The sequence below is a fragment of the Vulpes vulpes genome, chromosome 3 (genome assembly GCF_048418805.1).
Source record: "Vulpes vulpes isolate BD-2025 chromosome 3, VulVul3, whole genome shotgun sequence".
NCBI classification, from domain to species: domain Eukaryota; kingdom Metazoa; phylum Chordata; class Mammalia; order Carnivora; family Canidae; genus Vulpes; species Vulpes vulpes.
Window position 1 is genome coordinate 144,059,415 of NC_132782.1, and position 24,827 is coordinate 144,084,241.

The 24,827-nt window shown below is 34.9% G+C and overlaps 1 protein-coding gene across 13 annotated transcripts in view; it reads left to right on the forward strand.

The window, feature by feature from the left end:
- Positions 1–24,827, forward strand: part of ZZZ3 (zinc finger ZZ-type containing 3) — a 100,303-nt gene that overhangs the window by 34,778 nt on the left and 40,698 nt on the right. For 4 of the 13 annotated variants that reach the window (XM_072754833.1, XM_072754840.1, XM_072754831.1 and 1 more), the window contains exons 2-5: positions 3,563–3,697; positions 3,775–3,839; positions 5,286–5,440; positions 10,010–11,565. In XM_072754833.1, the coding sequence (XP_072610934.1) occupies positions 10,061–11,565 (1,505 nt within the window). In that variant the 5' untranslated portion in view covers positions 3,563–3,697; positions 3,775–3,839; positions 5,286–5,440; positions 10,010–10,060. The remainder of the gene's footprint in view (positions 1–3,562; positions 3,698–3,774; positions 3,840–5,285; positions 5,441–10,009; positions 11,566–24,827) is intronic. The other 9 variants (XM_072754832.1, XM_072754838.1, XM_072754830.1 and 6 more) reach the window with 3 other exon arrangements.

Here is a 24,827-nt window from a genome sequence, read left to right on the forward strand (position 1 = left end):
CTGTGGAATATACATTTATAAGGGAAAAGACTTAAAGTAGAAAGACTAATTACAAGACAAATGAGTTAGTTTAAGTGAATGATGAAAACCTAAGGTTGGTTTTGGTTGTGGACTCTAGAGGTGGGGTACAATATGGGAAATATGTAGGAGAAAGAATCTAGTGCAGGGTTTCTAAAAGGATGGATAAAGAGCTATTTGCATCTAATCACTTGTGGTATTTGATAAAATGAAGATTGTGTCCTGCCCCAAGTTCATTGAATCTGAATTTCTAAGGATGAGGCTTAGAAATTTGCATTTTATTTTTTTTTAAGATTTTATTTTTTAAATCAGACATTTATTTGTTTTAGAGAGAGAGCACATGTGTGTGTGCAGTGGGGAGGGAGAGAAAGAGGAGAGAGAAAATCTCTAGACTCCCTGCTGAGTACAGAACTTGACATAGGGCTCACCTCCACAGCCTTGAGATTATGACCTGAGCTGTAAATTAAGAGCTGGATGCTTAACCACCAAAGTTACCCAATGCCCTTCAATATTTTATTTTTAAGTAGTCTCTACACCCAGTGTGGGGCTTGAACCCACAACTCCAAGATCGAGAGTCACTTGCTCCACTGATTGAGCTAATCAGGCATTCCTAGAAGTTTGCATTTTAAACGGGTACTTAGGGTAATGCTTATGAACCCTAAAGCTTCAGAAGAAACAGCTTTAACTTTTTTCAAAGTATGATCCATATCCTTGTGCAGCCCCTACATTGGAATGACCTGAAGTACCTAATGAAAGTTGTAGATTTATGCATGCATAGCCAGAACTACTGAATCTGAATTTCTGGGGTGTTTGAGTTCAGGAATTCCTGAACACTAGTGTTTGAAGGCATACTAGTGTTTGAAAACCAATAAGCTAAAGTACTTTGCAGACATAATCTCTTCTGAACTCTTCAGAGTAACCCTGGGGAAATGAAGCATAAAAGAGCAAAGTGGCTTACTCAGGGTCAGACAGTGGTTAGTTACTATTTTTACTATTTTTTTTTTTATTATTATTATAGTCACACAGAGAGAGAGAGAGAGGCAGAGATACAGGCAGAGGGAGAAGCAGGCTCCATGCACCGGGAGCCGGACGTGGGATTCGATCCCGGGTGTCCAGGATCGCGCCCTGAGTCAAAGGCAAGCGCTAAACCACTGCGCCACCCAGGGATCCCAATTTTTACTATTTTTGATAGTAGAGAATACTTCTTCTATCAAACCTAATGCTTCTGCTACCTTTCTGTTGACTGTGAGATAGGCTTATCTCTAAAATCTTATGAAAGCATCATAAGACACTGAAGCTATGGTTCCAAACAACTTAGGGTGCCAGGAAACTGTGCTCTTCTTTGGTTATACTTTTGCACCAAATATTCAGTTTAGCTCTCTATAGCAAGTGAGTGTAATAAGTCTTATTGTCTAGCAAAGGTGTTTGTCTCTGCATTATCTTAATGCTTTTTACAGCTGCCGTTGAGTGTCCTTGTCTTTTTCTTTTAAAATAATTTTAAAACATGGTATAGTGCACAATTCAATATTTTCATTTACACAACTGAAGTGGGTACTAATGAATCTATAGTATAATTTTTGTTTTGAATTTTTCCAAGGTTCTATAAAACTGAAAAGATTTAGTGTCTTATAATTTAGGTTGTATTTAGTTTAGACTTCAGTTTTACTTTAGTAAGTTATGTAGCTTGTAGCTTATAACTTTGTTTTATCAGTAGAAATGGTAATATTTTCTAGTGGGATTTTCTGTAGTCTTTTGAAGTGATTTCATATGTGCCATGAATCTTAGATCCTGTAATCTGTTTAGCACAGTAGCACCAGTGTTAGCTGCAAATAGTAGGAAAAGTAATTCTTTTCAGTCAAGATTGGTTTTGGATTTGCCTTTGGAATTCTTGAATAGTCTGTTGATTTTATTAGTATGTGAAAACAAGCAAAGCTTTATAGCAAGAAATAAATACAGAGGCCTTAGGAATAGGATTTAAATGGTTTGTTTTCCTTTTTTGTATGCTTTTAAAAGACAAAATAGCTAAGTTTTTTAAATTTCTAGAGGTTACTATAGTTAAATAAAAAATTACTGTAGCTGTCACAAATCAAATTAGTCTATCTGCTCCACTTGAAATGTATAGTGAAGGAAACAAAGAATGAAATTTAGAGAATATAAGAATTTTGGCTACTTTAATTTGCTTGTTACAAGAGAATTTATAGCAACTTCTAAATTTAGAAATACTTAAGGTGTTTGTGTTATCACTAAATGCTTAATGTTAAGTTTTATGGCATTGTTTAACATTTGTAAAACCAATGAATAGACTTAAGTGCTTGATGGTAGAGATCAGTGTTTCTTAAACACTATTTACTCTTTTTTTTAATCGAAACATAATTGACATAACATTATATTAGTTTCTACTCTATTAATAATAAAACTTTTCACTAGTGAGATCTGGCAGGTTGACAACCCCAGTATCAAATTTTATACACAAACAGGTGTAAGGCAATCAATATTCTTTTTACCTTCCTTCTTTCCTTCCTTCATTTCTTTCAAGAGACAGAGTGCGAGTAGGGGGAGAGAAGAAGAATCCCAACAGGCTCCATGCCCAGCTTGAAGCCCAGTTTGGGACTTGATCTCATGACTCTAAGGTCATGACCCGAGCCAAAATCAAGAGTTGGACACCTAACCAGCTGAGCCACCCAGGCGTTCTGGCTATCTGCATTTTCTGTGTAGATTTTTGCCTTTTTATTATGTAGGAATTTGGAATGGCATGCAATGATAAATCATTTTAAAATGCCATTCGTAGCTTTCTGTGATACAGATGAATGAGGTTTTTTGTAGCTCATGGTTTTCTAGTAAGTTGGTTGAAATGACTTAAAAGTTTTAGATCATGTGCTTTTTGTCATGATATTAAGCACATTGATGTTTCTCAGAGTTGTAATTTATAACCACATCATGTTTTTTCACCTTACTTTTAGGGAACATTTGGATAACTATCTCTTGATTTATTACATCACATTTATTTTCTATTTACTTCCAAAATAATATTCACAAATTATTCTAGAGGGATAATCTAAACAAGACAAAATCATTACTTTAAAAGACCTGGCATATTTTAAAGTCACATTCAAGGAGAAAGTTGTGATCTGTTTTACTGCATTTTTAACCATTATAGATTTATTCCCTAGTATTGTAAAACACACACATAATACTTTTCTATTAATGCATGAGTAATTATAGGCTTCTGGAAAATGAGTTATATCTACATTGGTAGTAAGAAAACGTATCTAAGGAGCTGTCAAATTTGTAAGAATCTTAATTTAGAATTAAACATTAAAATACTTTATGTGGATACTCTGAGAAGCATTTGTAAGAGTGTTAGCAAATTATCTTAGTCTATTGAAGATTGCACGTATTTTGCAGCCTAATATAAGGAATTATTTGTACAGTTTATTTAGTAGAAAATACAGTGTTATCGAAGTGTTTAAAAATAGCACTTTTGTCCACAAGTCTGTAAACAGTAACACATCTATAGTGACTATATTGTGGTTTCCCTTCACAGATATCAAGTTGTGCTAGTACATCCATATAAATAATTAATACCTGAAGTCTCCATGTAACATGGACATTAACAGTGATGACAAATAAATACAGACGCTTGGGAATCAAATACTAGGCGAAAAACACTTTTAAAAAGGTAAGAAAAATGTAATCTTAATTAAGGCCAAGCGGGCTTTAGTTAGTAGAAGTAATTGACTAAAGTTTCTTTTTCAGTGTATCAGGCTTTTTAAGAAACATCTGGGTGATCCTGTCTTTCTTAATACTGATAGAACTCAGCTGTAAGTATCAGTTCTTCTGTGAAAATGACAGTTGCAGATAGACTTGCCTTGTAAATATCATAATGAGTGAGGTTCCTATAGTAAACCCAATCCACAATGGGTAGAAGGTGGACTGGAACTGGAATTAAGTGCTAGAATGGAATGTCCATGTATACTCAGAGACATAGCTTAAACTGTGGATCCTCTGCCTCTGATGTTTGCCACTCCCACCACACACTGTGGAATGTAATGTTTTGCCGTGAAAGGCTTTCAAGGTTGGGTATAGAGGAGTTGGCACTTGTTGGAGTTTTTGTTGTAAGAGGAGTGAATTTTCAAGTTAAGGGTTACTTTTTATAGGATCATGTTTTCACTGTGCACACTCCTTATGTTAATTTAGAATATTTCTTAATGTATTAAATGATTTTATTTAGACAGTTTTCCTACCTTGTGGTTTTCAAGAGTTTACAGGCCATATTTGGGAGAAGTTGCATCTGTAGATACTAGATATTAGTACTGATCTCCTAGCTGACTAAAACTGTAATCTGTTTACTTTTACTAGGCAGTAACTCTAGTTTACAAGGTTTGTTAACTGTATCATTTTTAAAATTATAATCCTTCACTGTGACAATAGTGTCACTTTTAAAATACCTTCTTTCATTTTTATAGTAAAGTGACAATATGCATCATATAAACACATCACTCGTCTTTTTCTGGTGTTCCTCCTTGTTTCCAAATGGGCAGTCATAATAACCATTTAGCCAGATTCTCTGAAAAGGATATCATAATGCATTGTTATAAAATAAAACTCTTAATTAACTAGACTGTCCAAGAAATGGGAGTATAATTAGATTAATTAAAATACCTGGCCATCTGAGTCCTAAAGCTAAAAATCCTTATTCCTTTTGTCCTAGTTGAAAATCCATACACCAAAAATAATAGAAATTTCTCTTTGTAATAAAATCTTAAGGCTAGTAGTCGTCAAGGTTATCATATAGATATTTGAAGACTTAGTTGATTCTTTGATGTGCATAACTTAAATTATTTTTGTTGGTCAGTCCCCAGTTTTGAATACTTGAAGGCCAAAGTTTGGTAGGGCTCTAGAATATAAGAGTAAGAGATAATAAATTATATATGAGAAATTTTATTAAAGGCAGTCTTTGGGTCACCGCAAAAGAATATTGCCCACAGACTCTAGAGAAGAATGGAGTGACATTTGGATGCAAACTAATAATGAGTTGTTATGAGGATTCAGTATATTTCAAGCTCTTTTTGCTTTGTTTTTGTTGGTTTTTAAAAATCTGTTTCCAGTTTCTTGGTATCTCTGAGGCTACAGAGTTGCTAAGAAATATCAAAGATGTTACTATGAATAGATATTCTATTATCTGCTGTTTCCTCTTATAGAAGGGGTAAGTCTATTAGCATAAGTTAATTTGTTTCTTTAATTTTTTTTATTATTTTATTTTAAAGAAAGGAATTTTGGGAGGTTCTAGTATTCTCCGTGGCTGAAGCTGAGAGTCTGAAACCCTGATGCTTAAGCTCTATTCTAGATCATAGCTCCAACTCCTTCAGGATATAAGGAAAAGAGATAATATTTCCACAATGATAGATCTTTGGTTGTACAGGTAAGTTACTTAGTTTTGCAGTAGTGAAGACAACTGTAGTTTGATATTTTTTGTGGGTGGGGGGTGACTTGTATTTATATTCTTTATTCTGCATGGTATATTGTGCAGTCTGCCTGGCAAGACATATGAGTATGGAGCAATAGGGAGTGGGTTAACGATTATATATTTTCCCACTCTTCCCAACAGGGGTATAAATGAAGTGATTAATGATTAAGTATGTTGGAATCTCTAGAGCATTATACCTATCGTTGACATTTTAGGTATTTTTAATAGAAGGGGGCATTATGAAATTCCTCAACTTTTGTTTCTCCTCAGTTTTGTTTTTTTTTTAAGTATGTATTCATTCAGCTTTCTGTCTTTGTATCTATGTTAATCTATCATATATCTGTTTCTCTTAATGGGGAAGAAAGAAGAGATCCCTTTAAGGCAGTATGTATTAGAATTTAGCATCAAAACACAAATATTAAGAATTGCATAAGTGGGTCCCCATGTTTCACTCTCCTACTTTTAACCTTATAGTGGTAATTGCTCAACTGAGGAAATTTGTCTTAAAAGGATTGTGTGACAAGGATAGTCTGAACTGTTACTAAGCAACTCATGTTTATGTTCTAGACAGAAGAAACATATTGGTAACACTTTCAGTTGCTCTTGCTCTTTTTTTTGCCTTTTACTTTGGTTTGATATGGTATCATGACCAGTTTCCTAAAAATTGTTCAATTAATAAAACTAAATATTATGATAATAAATATCAACTAGAATGTTGATGTTAATGGAGGATTGCCAGTCTCTCAATTCCCAAAATAAACCATACTACTTTGGTAATTATAGTGGAGCAAAAAGTTATAGGCATTATCTTTGAAAAATCTTTCTGATTTTTGAGGTGATAGCTAAGAAGAGTATCATTAGATGGGCCATTTTAGTTTAATGCTTATTATTCTTTTTTAGTTCATATTGATGTAGTTCTACAGATGTGATCACAAAGGCTGGATATTTATGATCTGAAATACAGCTGATAGTGTTTCAGAATCCTAGAGTTAGATTTGAGGTAAAAGTAGATTCAGATTTGGAGGAGGGTAGTTCAACAGCAAATAAATGGGTGAGATGTTAGACTTACAGGTGGTATGTGGGGCTTAATATGAATAGAAAGGCTGAAATTTGGTTGACGGTCCTTGATGTACTCTCCAATAGGATGAAGCTTATGAGGATGAGGAAGAAAGAAAGGGAATCTATTTAAATCTAGTGATCGATCATATTCTGTTCTAGGAAGTGTCATATTCATTAGTTGGTAGATAACATATAGGAAAAACTTCATTCTAGTTTCTAGACTGCATTTTGCCATATGAATATGTTAACAGTTTCCCTTAATTTTGAAACTAGAATGATTGCATTTCTAGTTCTAGTTGGGTGCTGGCTAAGGTTTTCACCATATGCCTCCTATTTAGTTAACCAACAAGAGTATTTTCTGAGGTAGTTTGTAAATAAGTTCCTTTCTGTTCCCTTAGTAGTTTAATTTTGGCAGGAATATAATTTTGTGCTCTTCACTGAATTTCTTTAGTCATTGTATTATGCAGCTAAAATGAGGAAATCTACTTTAGTCTATAAAGCTTTGCTAAACATGGCAAAACAATGTTGAGACTTGGTTGAGATAATCAGGACAGTTTTAGTCCCTTTTGGTAATTGAAGTTTGTGTTCAGTTTATTAGATAACTACAGAAAGTATGTGCCTTTACTATTTAAAATAGAGAAGATGAATAAAAAGGTTAGAACAGAAGAAAAAAAATCAGGGAAGAGTGTTCAAATTCCATTTAATTTTCAGAATTTTTAATTTATTACGTTAGGTACATGCAATATGTTAATGTCAGGCAAGAGATTGGGTCCTCTATATGGTATTTCTTTAGCCAAAGTAATCATGGCTTTATTTATACATTTTTATTACTAGAGTCAAATAAGGAATTAAAGAATATATGATAAATGGGTCTAATTTAGTTTGAACCTGATGAAAATCACCTGGGAATCAGATTAATTGGTAGATCTGGGGCAGGGCCTGATAATTTCACATTTCCAGCAGGCTTCCAAGAGATGCCATGATGCTGGTTCTCAGGACACAGTTGCGAGAGTTTGAGATACCAGAAGTGTCCTTGTATAAAACAGGTTCACTTTAAATGTAGTGCAATAGCATAGGATTTGAGAGCTGTAACTAAAACGGACTTTATTGTGGTTGATGAATGGAATAAAAATGCTTTCTAGGAATCAGAAGAAAAAACGAGATTTCATCTTTCATAGTAATGTGTTTGATCACTGGTATAGTGAAGAAATAGGCCCTTATTATAGATGGTGTTTTATAAGTATATATGATATATACATATATAATCTTAGTACTATGTAATATATATGTTCCTTATAAGTAACTGTGAGTAATATTAAGAATAGGTTTATTTTATTAATAATGACAAGGCAGAGATTTTTGCTTTCATTTAGATTGATATGGAAAGAAAAGAAGAGCTAGGAATGTCTGTTAATAGAGTCGTGTGAGGTTTATATGCCCTTAATTGGCATCACATTTTAAAAAGTAAAGATTAAGAGATTCTTAATAAAAATTAAATTACATTTCCCTTGTGTATTTACATAGGTAATTAATAGTTATCAGTAACCTTCAAATTTGAGAACTCCAGATCTGGGTATTTGAAATAAATAAATTGGCTTTCATATTATTTAGTTTGTGCTTTGTTGAAACATCATTTGAAATTTAACTGAAATTTTTGGTAATTAAAAGTGGATATTTATGGGACATTCAGTATTTATTATCTGTGATTTAAAATAGACTGTAATCTTCATGACAAGATTTAGGCAAAAGAGAATTGCATGTCATGTCCCTCTAATGAACCCAAAATAGTAAAAGTTTACTGTGTGAAATGTATTTCTAAGTTCTGATTGGTGTCCTCTAGTTCTTGTTCATGAGATGGCTATAGAATTCTATAGAACAAATTATCATACTCTGATCCCAGGGCTTGTTTTGTCAGTCTTTTAAGATCTTCAAAAATTGTTAATTAAAAATGGAAAAGTATGCCTCACTCTTAAATAAAACTAAATCAACTTATATATGTTTTTAGGAAACTTAAATTCATTTGTCAACAAGCAGAAACAGGAAGACAATTCCCTTTAATTTTTTTTTTCTTGTATGTGGTAACACATTGCTGTTGCTTCTGTAGTTCTTCATAGCCTTTCTATTGTTAGACACTTTTGGTTGAGGCAAAGGAGAGATGATATTTGATTTGCAGGGGGAGGGTTAGAATGGCATTTGAAGGGTAGGAGAAGGAGGCTATGGGAAGCATGACCAAAGGGGGGTGGGAGGGTGCTATGAAACTACCTACTACAGCCATTGGCCTCTTTCTCTATCCATCCTATATCCCATTTGGAAGTTAAGCAGTGAAATGGAAAATTATCTTGCGAAAGCTAAACAGAAGAGGAGGAGAAGAATGGATGCTTGAAATGTTAATAGCTCCTTTATTCTGCTTTATGAGAGAACCTTTGGAAAAAAATAACCACTCATAGTTTATCCAGATGGATCAGTCAGGGTGTTTTTCAATTTCCCTTGCATTTCTGTCTTAGAAACACCAAACATCTATATCAGAAAACCAGCTCATCTCCCAAAATGCATTAAAACTGTGGCTTATACATATATACAGGAGTTCAAAGTAGAGAATGGGGTTATTTATGTGATCCTGATTTCTTAGATGTAATATTTGCTTTGGGGACTGCTTTTCCTTTTTCTTCTGTCCTCTTCAACGTACTTGCTTTCACTTGCTATAATTTATAGCTCTACTTCTAGAGACTAGGGAGATTTGGCTTTGCTCTCTGTTTTGCTTTTAGCTATTGTAAGCCAAGGTTGTGAAATCTGTTCATCTGCTTGATTAGAAAAATCCTACCGCAACTGAAATATTTCGGATGTCACATAGTTTGTTATCGAAGGATTTGATCTAAAACTCATTTTATTAAAAGTGAATTAAGAAGAGCAGAGCCTACCACTTTACCTCCCAGGAATGTTTTGAGAAAACATAAGAAATGATTGGGATAGTTTTTCTGATAGCTGCTATATAAATTCAAGGGTATTATTTTAATAACCAAGATGAAATCCTGTCTTTCAGGGAAATCTTTTCTGGGCCTTTTGTGCCTGTGATCTGAATGGCAGATACACAGCAAGGCGAGTTAAAGGCATGGTCTCTAGAGCCCTGCCCTGCCACTTAAGTGTGTGGCTTTGGACAGATTACTTAAATGATACACATACTCACCCTTTTCATTTGTAAAGTATGGATGATAATAGCACCTTTCTTAATTGTTGTGACTTAAGTGAGTTAATGTACGTAAAGCATATAGGACAATTCCTGCAACGTATTAAGTGCCATATAATTGTTAGCTATTACTGGTATCATTTTTGGAACTGTTAATAAAATAAATTATATCACTTTATTAATATAGGCTATACTTGGATTTTAAAGTTAATAGCTTTATGCTTTTGTTTTAGGTGTATTAACTATTACCTTTTCTCATTATTTTGTTTACATTTTTGAAGGTTTCCCAATGAGTGGATCATGATGACCGTATTGTAGGGACTTGCCATAGTATGGCTGCTTCCCGATCTACTCGTGTTACAAGATCAACAGTGGGGTTAAACGGCTTGGATGAATCTTTTTGTGGTAGAACTTTAAGGAATCGTAGCATTGCTCACCCTGAAGAAATCTCTTCTCATTCTCAAGTACGATCAAGATCACCAAAGAAGAGACCAGAGCCTGTGCAGATTCAGAAAGGAAATAATAATGGAAGAACTACTGATTTAAAACAGCAAAATACTCGAGAATCATGGGTAAGCCCTAGGAAAAGAGGACTTTCTTCTTCAGAAAAAGATAACGTAGAAAGGCAGGCTGTAGAAAATTGTGAGAGAAGGCAAACAGAACCTGTTTCACCAGTTTTAAAAAGAATTAAGCGTTGCCTTAGATCTGAAGCACCAAACAGTTCAGAAGAAGATTCACCTATAAAATCAGACAAGGAGTCAGTAGAACAGAGGAATACAGTAGTGGACAATGATGCAGATTTTCAAGGGACTAAACGAGCTTGTCGATGTCTTATACTGGATGATTGTGAGAAAAGGGAAATTAAAAAGGTGAATGTCAGTGAGGAAGGGCCACTTAATTCTGCAGTAGTTGAAGAAATCACAGGCTATTTGGCTGTCAATGGTGTTGATGACAGTGATTCAGCTGTTATAAACTGTGATGACTGTCAGCCTGATGGGAACACTAAACAAAATAGCACTGGTTCATATGTGTTGCAGGAAAAGTCAGTAGCTGAAAATGGGGATTCGGATACCCACACTTCAATGTTCCTTGATAGTAGGAAGGAGGACAGTTACATAGACCATAACGTGCCTTGCACCAATTCAGAAGTGCAGGTCAAGTTGGAGGACCACAAAGTAGTAACTGCCTGCCTGCCTGTGGAACATGTTAATCAGCTGACTACTGAGCCAGCTACAGGCCCCTTTTCTGAAATTCAGTCATCCTTAAGGGATTCTGAGGAGGAAGTAGATGTGGTGGGAGATAGCAGTGCCTCAAAAGAGCAGTGTAATGAAAACACCAATAACGCCCTGGACACAAGTCTTGAGAGTATGCCAGTCTCTGGAGAACCAGAATCATCATCTGTTCTAGACTGTGTTTCAGCTCAAATGATGTCTTTATCAGAACCTCAAGAACATCGATATACTCTGAGAACGTCACCACGAAGGGCGGCCCCCACCAGAGGTAGTCCCACTAAAAGCAGTTCTCCTTGCAGAGAAAATGGACAATTTGAGGAGAATAATCTTAGTCCCAATGAAACAAATGCAACTGTTAGTGATAACATAAGTGAATCTCCCACAAATCCTGATGAGATTTCTCAGAATGAAAAAGGAATATTTTGTGACTCTGAAAATTATGGGAGTGAAGGACTAAGTAAGCCACCCTCAGAGGCAAGACTTAATATTGGACATTTGCCATCTGCCAAAGAGAGTGCCAATCCGCACAATACAGAAGAAGAAGATGATGATCCTGATGTTTATTACTTTGAATCAGATCATGTGGCACTGAAACACAACAAAGAGTATGTGTAAATATGGTAACCATGAATTCTGCTTTGTTTATTATTCCCCACGTTTTCAGTATCTATTCATAAATGTCTGTTCATAGCATTTTTATTATAGCTAAAATTAATGCTTTAGCTGAAATTTTAGGTTTAATGTAATGGTTATCTCAACTCTTAAACTCCAAAAAAAGAAAGACTTTAAAATTCAACGATTACTCTTCTCAGTGGCAGTATGGTTTTCTAGTTTTGATATTTCACACATCTCAATTAGGAAAGACATGTGGAAACATGGTTGATATTTTTGTTTACTAATGTTTTATACCATTTCAGTTAATTTGTAAAATGGAAACATCTTTAGTTATCATAATACATTTTGATTTATAGTTGTGGAGCTTTATCTTGAAGTATCTATGCCTTCCAGACAGTATAGAACAATTAGTGAGTGCTTAGACTTACAGATAAGGCAAATCCTGCAGGCTGTAAATCTACTTTTATCTTAGTTACTTCTATCTAATTTCCAATGAAAACTTTTGATTTAAAAAAATGGACTTTATGCATTATCTTTGACTTGTAATTTGCAGAGGTAGATATTACTGCTAATATTGTGATGGGTAATTGTGTATTATAATTAGCATTAATTAGAAAATTAGTCTGTTGTATAGTTTACATAAAACATTTGAGACAACTTTCTCCTAATTCTAAATTATAAGAGACACTATCTTAAGATACAATCATTTCTTAACCTTTGTAATGAAGACCCTTTCTAAAATAAAGAATTGAGTGTCCAAGTTTATCACAATTTTGCTTAGATTTGCTTTAAAGTATTCTGAGTAGTAACACAAATGAATTGGAGTTAACTCTGAATAATCCTGAAAGGAATGTTAATGAACGGTGAACAGTGCTTATAAATACCATGATCAACAACAGTAAAGGACATATGTAAGTTAATCACCTTTACTCCTACAAAGTAAGCTTTTGAATTACTAGCACAGATTTTATAGGCTGTGTAAAAACACTGATTTGAGGGAACTTTGTGATGTTCTTATGGTGACAATTGCCAGATTGTGGTATGTATCAGATCAAAGTATCAAATACTTGTGGACCGTAATCATTTTTTGCCATATATTACAGATAGTTCACATTTGTATATGATAATATGGAGGCCTTTTAGCGTATGTTTCTTTTCTGAAAATTTTCCTTGTTTTTTTTTTTTTTATAAGTAGTATTTTAATGTCTAGTTTAGTAGAAGTCCTTTTATCTGAGCATTTTATTCATTTATTTTGTAGAATGGTTAGCATTTTTGTGTGTTTGAAATATTTGAAGTCCAATTTGAGGTAGAAAACTCAAGAAGTGAGTAAGTGAAGCTTTTTTCAATTTCATATAGAGTTCTTATCATTAGTATTATGCATCAGTTTTTAAAAACAGTTGTTTATCTGCAGGCATAGGAAGCAGAGTATTATGTAATAGAAAAGCCAAGAACTCAAGAAGTGTGCATTTTTATAAAATGATACTCATTATTTCTCTTCCTTTTTATTGTTTCTTTGGCAAAGAGATTCTCTCTTAAGGCTTAGCTGGTATGTTGATGGAAAATATGTTTCTATTCATTATGTTACTTTTTTTTGTTAGAGCTCTTGGTGATAATTCTCAAGGATGATAAACCTATAAAACAGTTGTCTAAAGACAGCGGCCATAACATTTAAAGAGTGATGTTTTATATCCCTAAGCCTTTGAGAATGAGAGCTATTAGGTTCCTCAGGATATACAAAGTCCTTTGGAATTTGGATAGTAGTTGCTTTTTTTAGGATGGTATTTTCAAATTAATGTCTCATTTGGTGACTTTGGGCAAAAGAAATCTCTCCTTCTTGCTTTGAAGGTAATACTTTTTGACACTTCCACTTTTAACTTTTTATCCCCCAAAGGAAACATATTGGGAGGAGGGAGATGGGGAGTGAGAGCATCTTCGTTAGAGATAATTTAAAGAAAATTGAGAGAAGATGCTTGATCAAGTTAGATGTAATCTCTTTTCAGTAAAGTTCTTATTCCTTTGCTTTTTGTTTAGAGCCAAGAGATGGTTGGATATAATGTTGGCTTTTTTTTACCCAAATTGTCATTGCAAAAAAATAGCATCCTGATACTTGTCTTTGAAGTCTCAAGTTATTTTCTGACTGTTTGAAAATGCACTTGGGGTAAAGAAAAAAAAAGGTAAATGGGTAGTTGGAATGTTATTCTCCTGTACACACAGATGTACACATGTACCCCATCAAGTATTTTTTTTTCTTTCTTAGTCACTTCATGCTAGTAAATTTCCCCAGATAATTGTGAAACTGGGAATTGGGCATTACCCAGATTACATATGAATATCTTTACCAGTAGGGAATGAGTAGAGTATGTCCTGATGGCCAGATTAAAAAATATGTTACTGATAGAAAACACTGAGTGTGGCATAGTTCTTTGTCCAGGGCCAGGAGAACATAGCTCTTCTTTATTCCAGTTGCAGCTCTTTTCTAAACTAACATTATTTAATTAGCAGCTGTATATCCTACCATTTAGCCGATAATTTATCTGTCTTGTTTGCAGGGGTGTTACATATAGGGTCATCTAATGACTTGTAAATGTTTGAAAAGATACTATGCTATAGAAACCTAGCCTTAGATCTGTTTCATGGTAATTAGACCATAGGCCAGAGAAATGAATTTGTGAGCATTCGGGATACTTAACCCTGTTTCCTCTCTAGATGCCATCCCTCTTATTCACATAAACCCACAGTGTGCTTTTATGTATGTTTCCAAATGGAGAACTCTCCTAGGCACAGGGGAGACTGAAGATTTTTTTTTTTTTTTCTGGCAAGATTCCAGGTGTGGATTATTTCACTAGATGTGATTTCTCAAAGAGTAGTGAGTGGGGAATCAGAAGAAGTATATTTTATTTCAAAACTCTGGTCTTTAAGATGAAAGATTCTGTTAAAGTGGTAGATGATACCTAATGACTCCCTTTTTGGCCTAAGTAGCCAGACTGAGATCACGTACTTAACATTTGCCTTTCTCTTTGGGAATTGACCTTTTGTGGATTTTGAATGGGAAGCATCGAATCAGATCTCTAGATTTGAAGTTCTGGCTCTAGGGAGAGCAGGTATGGAAGTTTTTAGGTCCTGGGTTTTTATTTATTTATTTTTAAAATATTTTATTTATTTATTCATGAGAGACACAGAGAGGCAGAGACATAGGCAGAGGGAGAAGCAGGCTCCATGCAGGGAGCTCAATGTGGGACTCGATCCCAGGACTCTGCCATCACACCCTGAGACCAAGGCAGATGCTCAACTGCTGACTTACCCAGGAGTCCCTGATCCTGGGTTTTAATATTCGGAGCTTTTTTCCAGAGGGCAATGACTGGAAAATAGATACTCAAAAAGAAAATGTGATTTGGTCAATCTTCTCTGAATTCTCATTGTATGACTACTTAAGTAAATTACTTGAAGGGACTTGGATAACTTCATTTAAAGATCTTGTAACTTCATGAACAAGCAGAGGATGAAAAGTCGGATTAAGACTATTTGGATTCTTGAGTTCTTCTGGTGGGTTAACTCATTGATAAGATCATTGATGTTTATACCAAATTATCAAGTTTCTAGATAATGAAGTATAAGAATAGCTGGTTGCTTATCAAAGGGTATTGCTCATGTAGTCTCTAGGTAAGAAGTTTTTAAGCCATATTAAAGGATATTTATAGGAAGTGTATTTTTAAACTTGGTTCTCTGAAAATAATGTACTTTAAATAATTTATGATACATTCTTTTACACTATGCTTATGTGAATCATTTGATATCTTCATCAGTTTCAGAGGCTACATAGAGAAAATCCTCATCAGGTCTTGTAGATTCACTTCTCATGAGACTACTTTCATTGTTTAAGTTTCTTTCAAGGGACCAGAAGACTTCAAGACTAGAGATGGATTTTGCTTAGAAAGTAATAGAGGAGTCATCCTGCCCTAGATAAAATAATGTTATATTTGTACTGTGCTTCATAAGGTGCAAAGTGATTTCCTCTAGTTTCTCATTTGACACTCCCTATAATTCAGAGGTAGCATAGGTGGTGTTACACAGTCCTCATTTCCTAACTCATAATTAATGTTTTAATGTTACTTATTGAAAGTATGATGAACTACTGGTAGATAGAGGATTAGAACTCCCATATTCTAACTCCTAGTTTGAATTACTCCTGGTTATCCCATCCAATAAAGACTTATTCCATGGATTTTCAGGTTTCTAGGTTTAAAACTCATAAGGAGCAAATACTAGTTTCTCAGTTTTCAAAATTCTTTAGTCCGAGTTTAAGCTCTGTAATTTTAATTATGATTATCTGGTTTTATCTGTCAGAGAATCCGCATTATAGGTAAGTAACCTGTTTATTGAATGAAATGCTTTCATGTTCATCGTTTTTAAAGAACATTCTATTAGTGTGTCTGTGAAGGATAATTGCCCTGTACGAATGGAGGATATAAAACTATGGCTACAGCTTGGCTTTAAATAGATAATTTGGATAATTTGCAAAAAATACTTTGGGGGATGTTTACAATGAATTGAGTTAAAGTCAGAGGTTATTAGGGAAAACTCATGCATGGTGTACTTTCTCAACTAATTGGAAAAGACCATGGAATATAACAGCCAGATTGGCCCTAGTAGTTTGGCACAAATTTTAATGAGAGGAGGGAAATAACGGTCCTTAGTATGAAGTTTTTGGTTGTAAGAGGAGTGTGCCATTGACTAATCAAAATAATCAGTGCACAGTGAACTCTTGGTTTTTTCCTTTGAATGTCTCCATCTTTTATTTCAAGTGATGTGAATAGTTTCTAAAAGTAGTTCTTTATTGTAATCCCAGTATATTTATACCCAAGTATAATTTAACTTTTTCTTCTGCATTTAGAGTCGTTTTTGCAAATAGAGGTTATGTAGTGAAATTTTTCTGCCATCACCACCAGAGTATCTCTGTTTTTGCTTATGTTAAATGATTTGGGCTTCTCAGCTTTTTATGTTCTTATAATTTAGCTTCTTTTCTATATTCTTTTAGAAGTTCTGTGACTTCTTAGAATTTTCTTCAGTTTTGTTGACTTTCATTTTATTGTCACTAATGCTATCATGCTACCTTCCTCTAATAATTCAGCCTTCCCTTCTGAGTGCTTTTAGTTCTCTATACACTTGGAAGTCAGAATAACCAGGCTTGTTAGAATTATGTGTTAGGATTCTTGAGTGATGCACTGAAGAATCTCTCTTTTGAATGCTCAGATAAGCTTTAGTGTGCAAGGAGATGTTTGTTTTAATTGTATGTTTTTTTGTGTGCTTGCTTTCTGGTTTGGAGGCTGTGTCTTACATAAGTTACCAGATATGTAAATTCTGGATAGAGAAATAACAGTTGTTTCTTTATATATGGCAATAAATACTCATTAGCAAATAAATAGTAAATAGTAAAACCTATTTAAAACAATTACTATTTATTTGAGACTAATTGAAGCTTAGCCTTTGTTGTAGGAGCTTTAGTTTAGCAGTTTTTTTGTAGGCTTTAAAATGTTTTTACATATTGGTAAGCAGGCTCTCCTATTTAAATATTTCTGTGATGACTCACGCCATCAGATTATAATGTTTAGTAATAAATGAGAAAATCTGTTTTGTGACTTTTCTGCTTCTCTTCAGTGATTTCGTATCTTCAGTGAGGTCTGTGTACTACTATTCCTTTACGTTATCATTTCTCTTTAACATATAAATTTTAATGTACAGAAATTTGTGAAGTGGTGAGAAGAGACTGAGCAGTTTAGGACACTCTTAGGATTCTCTGTAGTATGTTATGATTTAATTTTCACTTACCTAGTAATATTTGTATGGTAGACATTTGAAATGTGTTGAGGGTCTGCATTTTGTTCTCTTTTCTTTAAAAAGTATTGAAATTTGTTCTGACAGGCAGTTGATTTACTTGATAATAAGCTTGATTCTATTAAGCTTTATGTTTTAGCTCTGTTAGGGGGAAATCCAGAGTAGCCTGTATTCTAGATTTAGTTTAGCCTTAGTCCTTGGCATGGCCTTCCTGGTGTCATTTCAAAAGGTCTTTACTCAAAAAAAAAAAAAAAAAAAAAAAAAACAAAAAACAAAAAAAAAAACAAAAGGTCTTTACTCTAGCTGGTTGAAACCTGAAAGACTCGAGCCTCATGGAAACATTGATAATTGTTCTCGGTACAACTCCTTGATAGTTGTTTTTTGCTTGGTCCTGTGGAATCTCATGTTTTACACATGCAGTTTTGTATGTGTAAGACTCAAAGAGACTCCTGTGCAGATACTCGGTGTTTCCTTTTTCTGTTTTGCTTCTTCCTCTTCAGTGCTCTGTCCCACAAATTCCAGCTGCCTCACTTCCCCAAACTCTGTTTTCTCTCTCTCTGCTCAGCAAGACTGCTTCCTGTTCCACACCACTGATGGTACTCCACATAAAGGATGATCATAGTGTGCCGGATTTCATTTGTTTGTTCTTTCTCACAGATGAGAGTCCTGTACTGCATGTGTCTGTTGTCCAGCAATAATTGTTTCTGTATTTTCTCCATTTGTGTAGTTGTGGATGGCAGAAGAATGGATATCCAGTGTTAGTTACTCTGTCATTACTGAAAGTGGAACTTTATCTGACTTAATTTCAGTATGCACTAGGTATGTTTTCTTCTTATGACACTCCCAGCCTAAAGTTTGACCATTTGGAAGTTATTTATTTATTTATTTTTGTGACATTCCTGTGACAGTGAGGCCTAGTTTTTACTTCTACCTTAAAAATTAGTTTAAGCAATTTCTAAGAAGCTGAAGTCAGAGAAATTGGAATAGTACCAATTTGAATTGAAGTATGAGGGTAAAAGAGACTTGACATTGTTTTAGTTGTGTTGATGAAGTGTTGCTATGGTTTGAGCAGAAGTAAAAATTGGGTTACTGGTTCAGATACAGTTCATGAGGATGGGTAAAAGAGAAAGTGGCACACAAGAAGATACGAAACAACGTCTAGTAGGTTTAAAGTGGTAGCCATAAGAGATAAAGGAGTAAGGTAGCTAGGTTTTAGTTATTTTCTTAGACCTTTCAGGTTTTTTGGGTAGGCTATATTTGACGTACTGTATTTCAGAAAGCTAGGGTGAATGTGCCCTTTTTATGCCTGTCAGTTTAATCTAGTTTCTTATAAATGTTGAGTATTTTGCAGAAGTTTTATTTTCTCTGATAATATTTTTACCATTTATGTTAAGTTGGAGAACTCTTTAAGCTTTTTTGTTGTTTGTGTCTTTTTACTTATCCTAAATTATCCTTCCTCTTAATTTTAAATGTATTTTTCATATTTTAATGGTTCTCAGAATATAAAAGCGTGAAATTATTTCATTATGGTTTAAACTTTTAGTTGGAAAGAAAGGGTCATGCTAATAATTTATTGGCAATGAGGGTAGAAAGTGCCATTGAACACTAGTTAACACCTAAAGTATATTCTTAATAAACATTTCAAAATACATATATGGATATAAAGAGTGAAGTTAAATGAACGAAGTGTAATATTTTAAAGTACCTTTTTTTAAGGCACCAGTCATGACTAGATAATGTTTTTATTTTTAAAATGCTATCCCATTGGGTGGGTACCTGGTGGCTCAGTGGTTGAGCATCTGCTTTTGGCTCGGGTTGTGATTCTGGGGTACCAGGATTGAGTCCCGCATCAGGTTCCCTACATGAATCCTGCTTCTCCCTCTACCCGTGTCTCTGCCTCTCTCTCTGTGTGTCTCTCATGAATAAATACAATCTTTAAAAAAAAAATGCTATCCCATTTAAATCTAGAATCTTAATATTTTTAAAAGTTTTATTTGTAAATTACTTTAAAAAGTTGGACTAGGTTTGAGGAGCACTCCTAATCCCCTTCTATTACAGTTTTTAACTGGCAGTATTCTGCTGGGTAAATGTCTGTAATTTCTGTGATTGTCATGATTTGCATGATTTGACTTCTGTAATTCAAATTAATATATATAGATATATCTTTCTCTGCCCTTCCTCTTGCTTTTGGTACTGCTCAGGCTTTCGTTATTGACTTCTTATTTTGTATGCTCTCTTTTGATATTTTCACACACTGCTGTGGCTGAAGTTACCGTCTCTATATTGATGGATTTCCAGATGTATATATCTCTAGTCAGATTATTCTTGAGCTTCAAACTGCTTACAAGATATATCCATTTGCCTTTAAATTTTAGACATATTCTCAATGGAACATGTACACATTTAACGAGTGCGTCCTTCACGTACATCCAATATTCAACACTGTCTTTTCACTAAATTGGTAGTGTCTTTCACTTGCCCAGTCTAGAAGAATGGAAGTAAATCTCAATTACTCCTTCACCATACTTCCTCTCCCACCAGTGTTATTGATTCAACTTTCTTTATTCTCAGTGCCACTTTTTTTTTTTTTTTTTTTAATTTTTAAAGTAGACTCCAGTGCAGGGCCTGAACCCACTACCCTGAAATCAAGACCTGATCTGAAATCAGTAGTCAACGTGCTTAACATACTGAGCCACCCAGGTGCCCTGAGTTGCCACTTTCTTAAATTTAGGTCACTTTCATCTCTTCTTGATTACTGGAAATGCTTCCTTAATTGCTTTCTGCAGTGCTAGTATATTATTTCTTCAATGGACTGTAGCTGGAGTAAATGTTTTTAGAATAAAATCTACTCTTTAAAATCAATTATTGCATGATTTTTAGACATTCTTTTACTGTTTGCTTCTCTGTATTCTAAACAGATTAAACCTTTAATTCTTTGATTATTACGTTCTTTTACTTGAGGCTTTCTCATATGCCTGAGTGCTTATTCTAGCCCACCCTTACCCTCATCTCCCTGATTATCTTCCTTTCTCTGTCTGCAAAGGGAGAAAGATGTTGGATGTTTAAATTTCCTATCTCCCCAAGATTGACTGTCTTCCCAAGATTGACTAATTGCGCCTTGTGTGCTCTGCGATAGCAACATGTACAATAGACCTCAAGCTCTTTGAAGGAGCTATGTCTTCTAGTTGGTTGATACATCACTGGAGAAATGTCAAGCTTATCCTGCTTTGAAAATGGCAGAAAAGAATTTATTATGCTTTGCATAGTAGAGATTTTTTTTTTATGCCATTAGTTTGACTTCTAATACTCTGGATTTATGAAATTTATTACTGGTAATGATTTCCTTTTTTTACTTAAAGTCTAGATCATAAGTTTTTGAAAGAAATAAGCTATGTAATCATTCACATCGTTACCTCAGGAATTGTGAAGAGATAATTGGGATGGTGGGGGATGTGGAAAAGAAGGGTGTGTCTCATGATTAGTTTGGTTGTCTGAACACATTATCAGGTGTGAGTACATGTTCTTATATGACTGTATGAAAAATGTAAGCTCGGTTGTTAATACCAGACCCCAAAGAGAGGAAGTCTTTGTATTATAAAGCAAACTTACAGGTTTGGTATGATCAGAATGTTTTGTATAGTTTGAAATATATTTTTACAACCTAAAGTTTTGCCAGGAGGCTTTAGAAAGCAATACAGAATGATAAGAATTTGGTTGGGGCTATCTTTATTGAATTGAAGGACTTGAAAGAAAATGTGTGTCCCTGTCTATTTATGTGTCTGTCCTAGTTAAAGATTTTTGGTAGAGAATGTCACTCAGCTTTCTCTGTATAATCTCGTACTTTTGAGTAGAAGCTAGAAGTAATTAAAAATACAAGATACATCCTGTGTCTTTGAAGTTATTGTAAAATGACTGCATACAGATGGCTTAAGAGATACATAGTTTGGGGACGCCTGGGGGGCTCAGTGGCTGAGCATCTGCTTTTGGCCCAGGGCATGATCCTGGGATCTGGGATCGAGTCCCACATCAGGCTGCTTTCGGGGAGGGGAGCCTGCTTCTTCCTCTGCCTATGTCTCTGCCTCTCTCTGTGTGTCTCTCATGAATAAATAAACAAAATCTTTAAAAAAGAGAGAGAGATACGTAGTTGGGCTATATTTGAGGTATGTTGCCTGGCCGACTATGAGTTTATAACTAGCGATTACTAGCTTGTTTATATTATGTGAAATTATTATGTATTTGCAATTCCAGAGTAGAATGGGTGATCTAAAACTCTAGGGGAAATGTGTAAATCTGGATGTGACTGGTGGTGGTCAGGATTTTTTTCTAGATGATTACGCAGCTTCTATAATATTGACCACAATACAGCTAGTTGCATTCAGTTTCCTGAATTCTTGAGAAAACTGAGGATTTTCTTCTTATTTATTTAATGGGCAGCAGAGCATAGCTCATTGAGTGATAGTAAAGTGATAGTAGCAAACTCCCGAAGAGGGAAGGGACCCAAAATGGTTGCTGGAAATTTAATAATTTTATTGAAAAGATGTAGAAAAACACGTCCTAGGAACTAGTTGAAAAGACCTCTTTTAGGGTTCCTTACCACAAGAAACCTAGAGTCTTTGGGCGGGGGGAGCCCACAATTTTTTGAAGGCTGTATATGTGTGGATTTAAAAAATACTGACATACTCTTTTGAACAGTTCCCTGCAAAAACTTTTGTGTGGTACTTCAAATAGTATTCAATTTGAATGCAAGGTTGTTAAAATCTAGTAAGTAGTAAGGAACTGTAGGTTATTTTTAACTGGCAAGGGGAACAAACAAAGTCAAGGTAATTAGAGCTTGTTTTAGTAACAGCTGGTTGATTGCAGAACTCTGAAAACCCACTCAAAAGTATATCAAATATAAAAAAGGTTTATTTTAAATAGTAGGCAGTCTTATGAATATTCAAGGTCAGGAAATAGAGCCTGGCTAGGCCTCATGTAATTGTAACCTTTTGGTATTTAAGATGATACTCTCTTACCTATGCTTCTCTTTGTGCAGTACAGACTCGTTTTTCTCTTTTCACTGACGTTTTTTGCTCACGTTCCCTGCATAATTTTGGTTTGCAAACAGCAATGACTTTTCACCATGCTTGCCCTGGTCCCAACTTTCTACTTGACCTTTCTTCTCAGATCCTCTTCACATTCTGTAACAAAAGCCTGGTTATTGACTGTACAGTAGATTGACTTCTCTGGGTCAGGTTTTCATTCCTGGCAAATTATCATTGATCCAGGGTAGAGTTAATGGTTGGCGGTGAGGAAACAAAGTCTGCCTTGGCCTATGCTTTCTGGAAGGAAATCTTTCAGAAAAGATGTTATTGGGTAATGTATAGGCTGTCAGAAGATGCTCATCATAGACCATTTGGTGTTTCAGGTGCAATTGTATTCTTGACCAGTTTTCTATAAAATGAATAGAAGTGGCACAGCTATTATACTAATCATCCATGATATTTAATTTCTTTTTTTTTTTTAATTTTTATTTATTTATGATAGTCACACAGAGAGAGAGAGAGGCAGAGACATAGGCAGAGGGAGAAGCAGGCTCCATGCACCGGGAGCCCGACGCGGGACTCGATCCCGGGTCCCCAGGATCGCGCCCTGGGCCAAAGGCAGGCGCTAAACCACTGCGCCACCCAGGGATCCCCGTGATATTTAATTTCTGCGTAGTATTCCATTTTATGGATGTGTCATCGTTTGTTTATCTATTGAAGGACATCTTGATTGTTTCCAGATTTTGGTGATTATGAATAAGATTGCTACAAACATTTGTGTGCAGGTTTTGTGTGGACGTAGGTTTTATTTTATTTTATTTTTTTAAGATTTTATTTATTTATTCATGAGAGAAGCAGAGACATAGGCAGAGGGAGAAGCAGGCTCCACGCAGGGATGTGGGACTCGATCCCGGGTCTCTAGGATCAGGCCCTGGGCCAAAGGCAGTGCTAAACCGCTGAGCCACTGGCGCTGCCCCCCCCCTTTTTTTTTTCTTTTAAATATTTTATTTATTCCTGAGACAGAGAGAGAGGCAGAGATACAGGCTGAGAGAGAAGCAGGCTCCATACAGAAGCCCAGTGTGGGACCCAATCCCGGGACTCCAGGATCATGCCCTGGGCTGAAGGCAGGCGCTAAACCGCTGAGCCACCCAGGACATCCCCTGGACATAGGTTTTCAAATCAGTTTGGAATGTACCTAGATTTGTACTTGCTAGATCTTATGGTAAGAGTATGTTTAGTCTTCTGAGAAACTGCTAAACTGTCTTCCAGAGTAGCTGTACCATTTCGTATTCCCATTAGTAATTAATGAGAGTTCTGTTGCTCTGTATCTATCCTCAGCAGAATTTGGTATTGCCAGGGTTTTGGATTTTAACCCATCTAATTGGAGTGTGGTGGCCCTGCTGTATTTTTAATGCATACATAAGCAGAGACCTTTTTGATGAATGTAAATGTAAGTGAAATAATTTAAAAAGTTTTGACTTTTAAAAGGTTTCTTAAGGATAATGTTGATAATTATTAAAACAAAGATTTTTTGCATAATTAATTCCCTTGTTATAGATCTTTTCAAAGCTCTTTCAGAAGTGAAGCTTTCATTAGAAGAATAGTGAGGTGTTTTATCATGGAATAAGAAATTTCTCAGTAATCTATTTACCTGCTTTTTTAGTTACAGTATATAATATACCTTATTAAAATTTATTTGACCTAAAAGATTAAAAAAAGTGATAACTTTTTTTTTTGATATTAGAATTATAGGGACTTCATTTCTTTTCATGATTTACATTTTCTGTTATATAACTAGAAAATATTAAAAAGCCAAACATACGAAATTTATTCTTATAAAGATAAATTAAGGGATTTAAAAACCTCCCCACCTCCACATTAAGGAATTTAAAAAGAACCTCCCCACCTCCAAATCTTCATTTTCTGTTGTGCTAAGGAGGGAAGAGCAAAAGCATCATGCAATCTGTACATTAGAGAGAACACTGCAGAGACTTTGTTGAAAGTCTCTTTACTATTCTCTCTTTATACTGAACAGTAACACTAGAGATAAACCACAGTGGTTCCTCAATCTCAGCCCACTCATATATATACTAAGAAAAAGTAATTCTACATAGCTGAGAAGCAGGATTTAAAGATAGGTATCTGTTTTTTTTTTTTTTCTTTTTAAAGGTATAGAATAGGAGTGGAGAATAAGTTTTATTTCTCTTGATTCTAATAAAATTTAAGTATTTATTATATTAGTTAAGATTTGGTTGTCACAAATTCATTCTGTGGTTGGGATTTGAAACTATACTTCTCTAGGGGCTCCTGGGTGGTTCAGTTGGTTAAGCATTTGCCTTTAGCTGATGTTGTGGTCCCGGTGTTCTGGGATTGAGCCCCATGTCAGGCTCTCTGCTCAG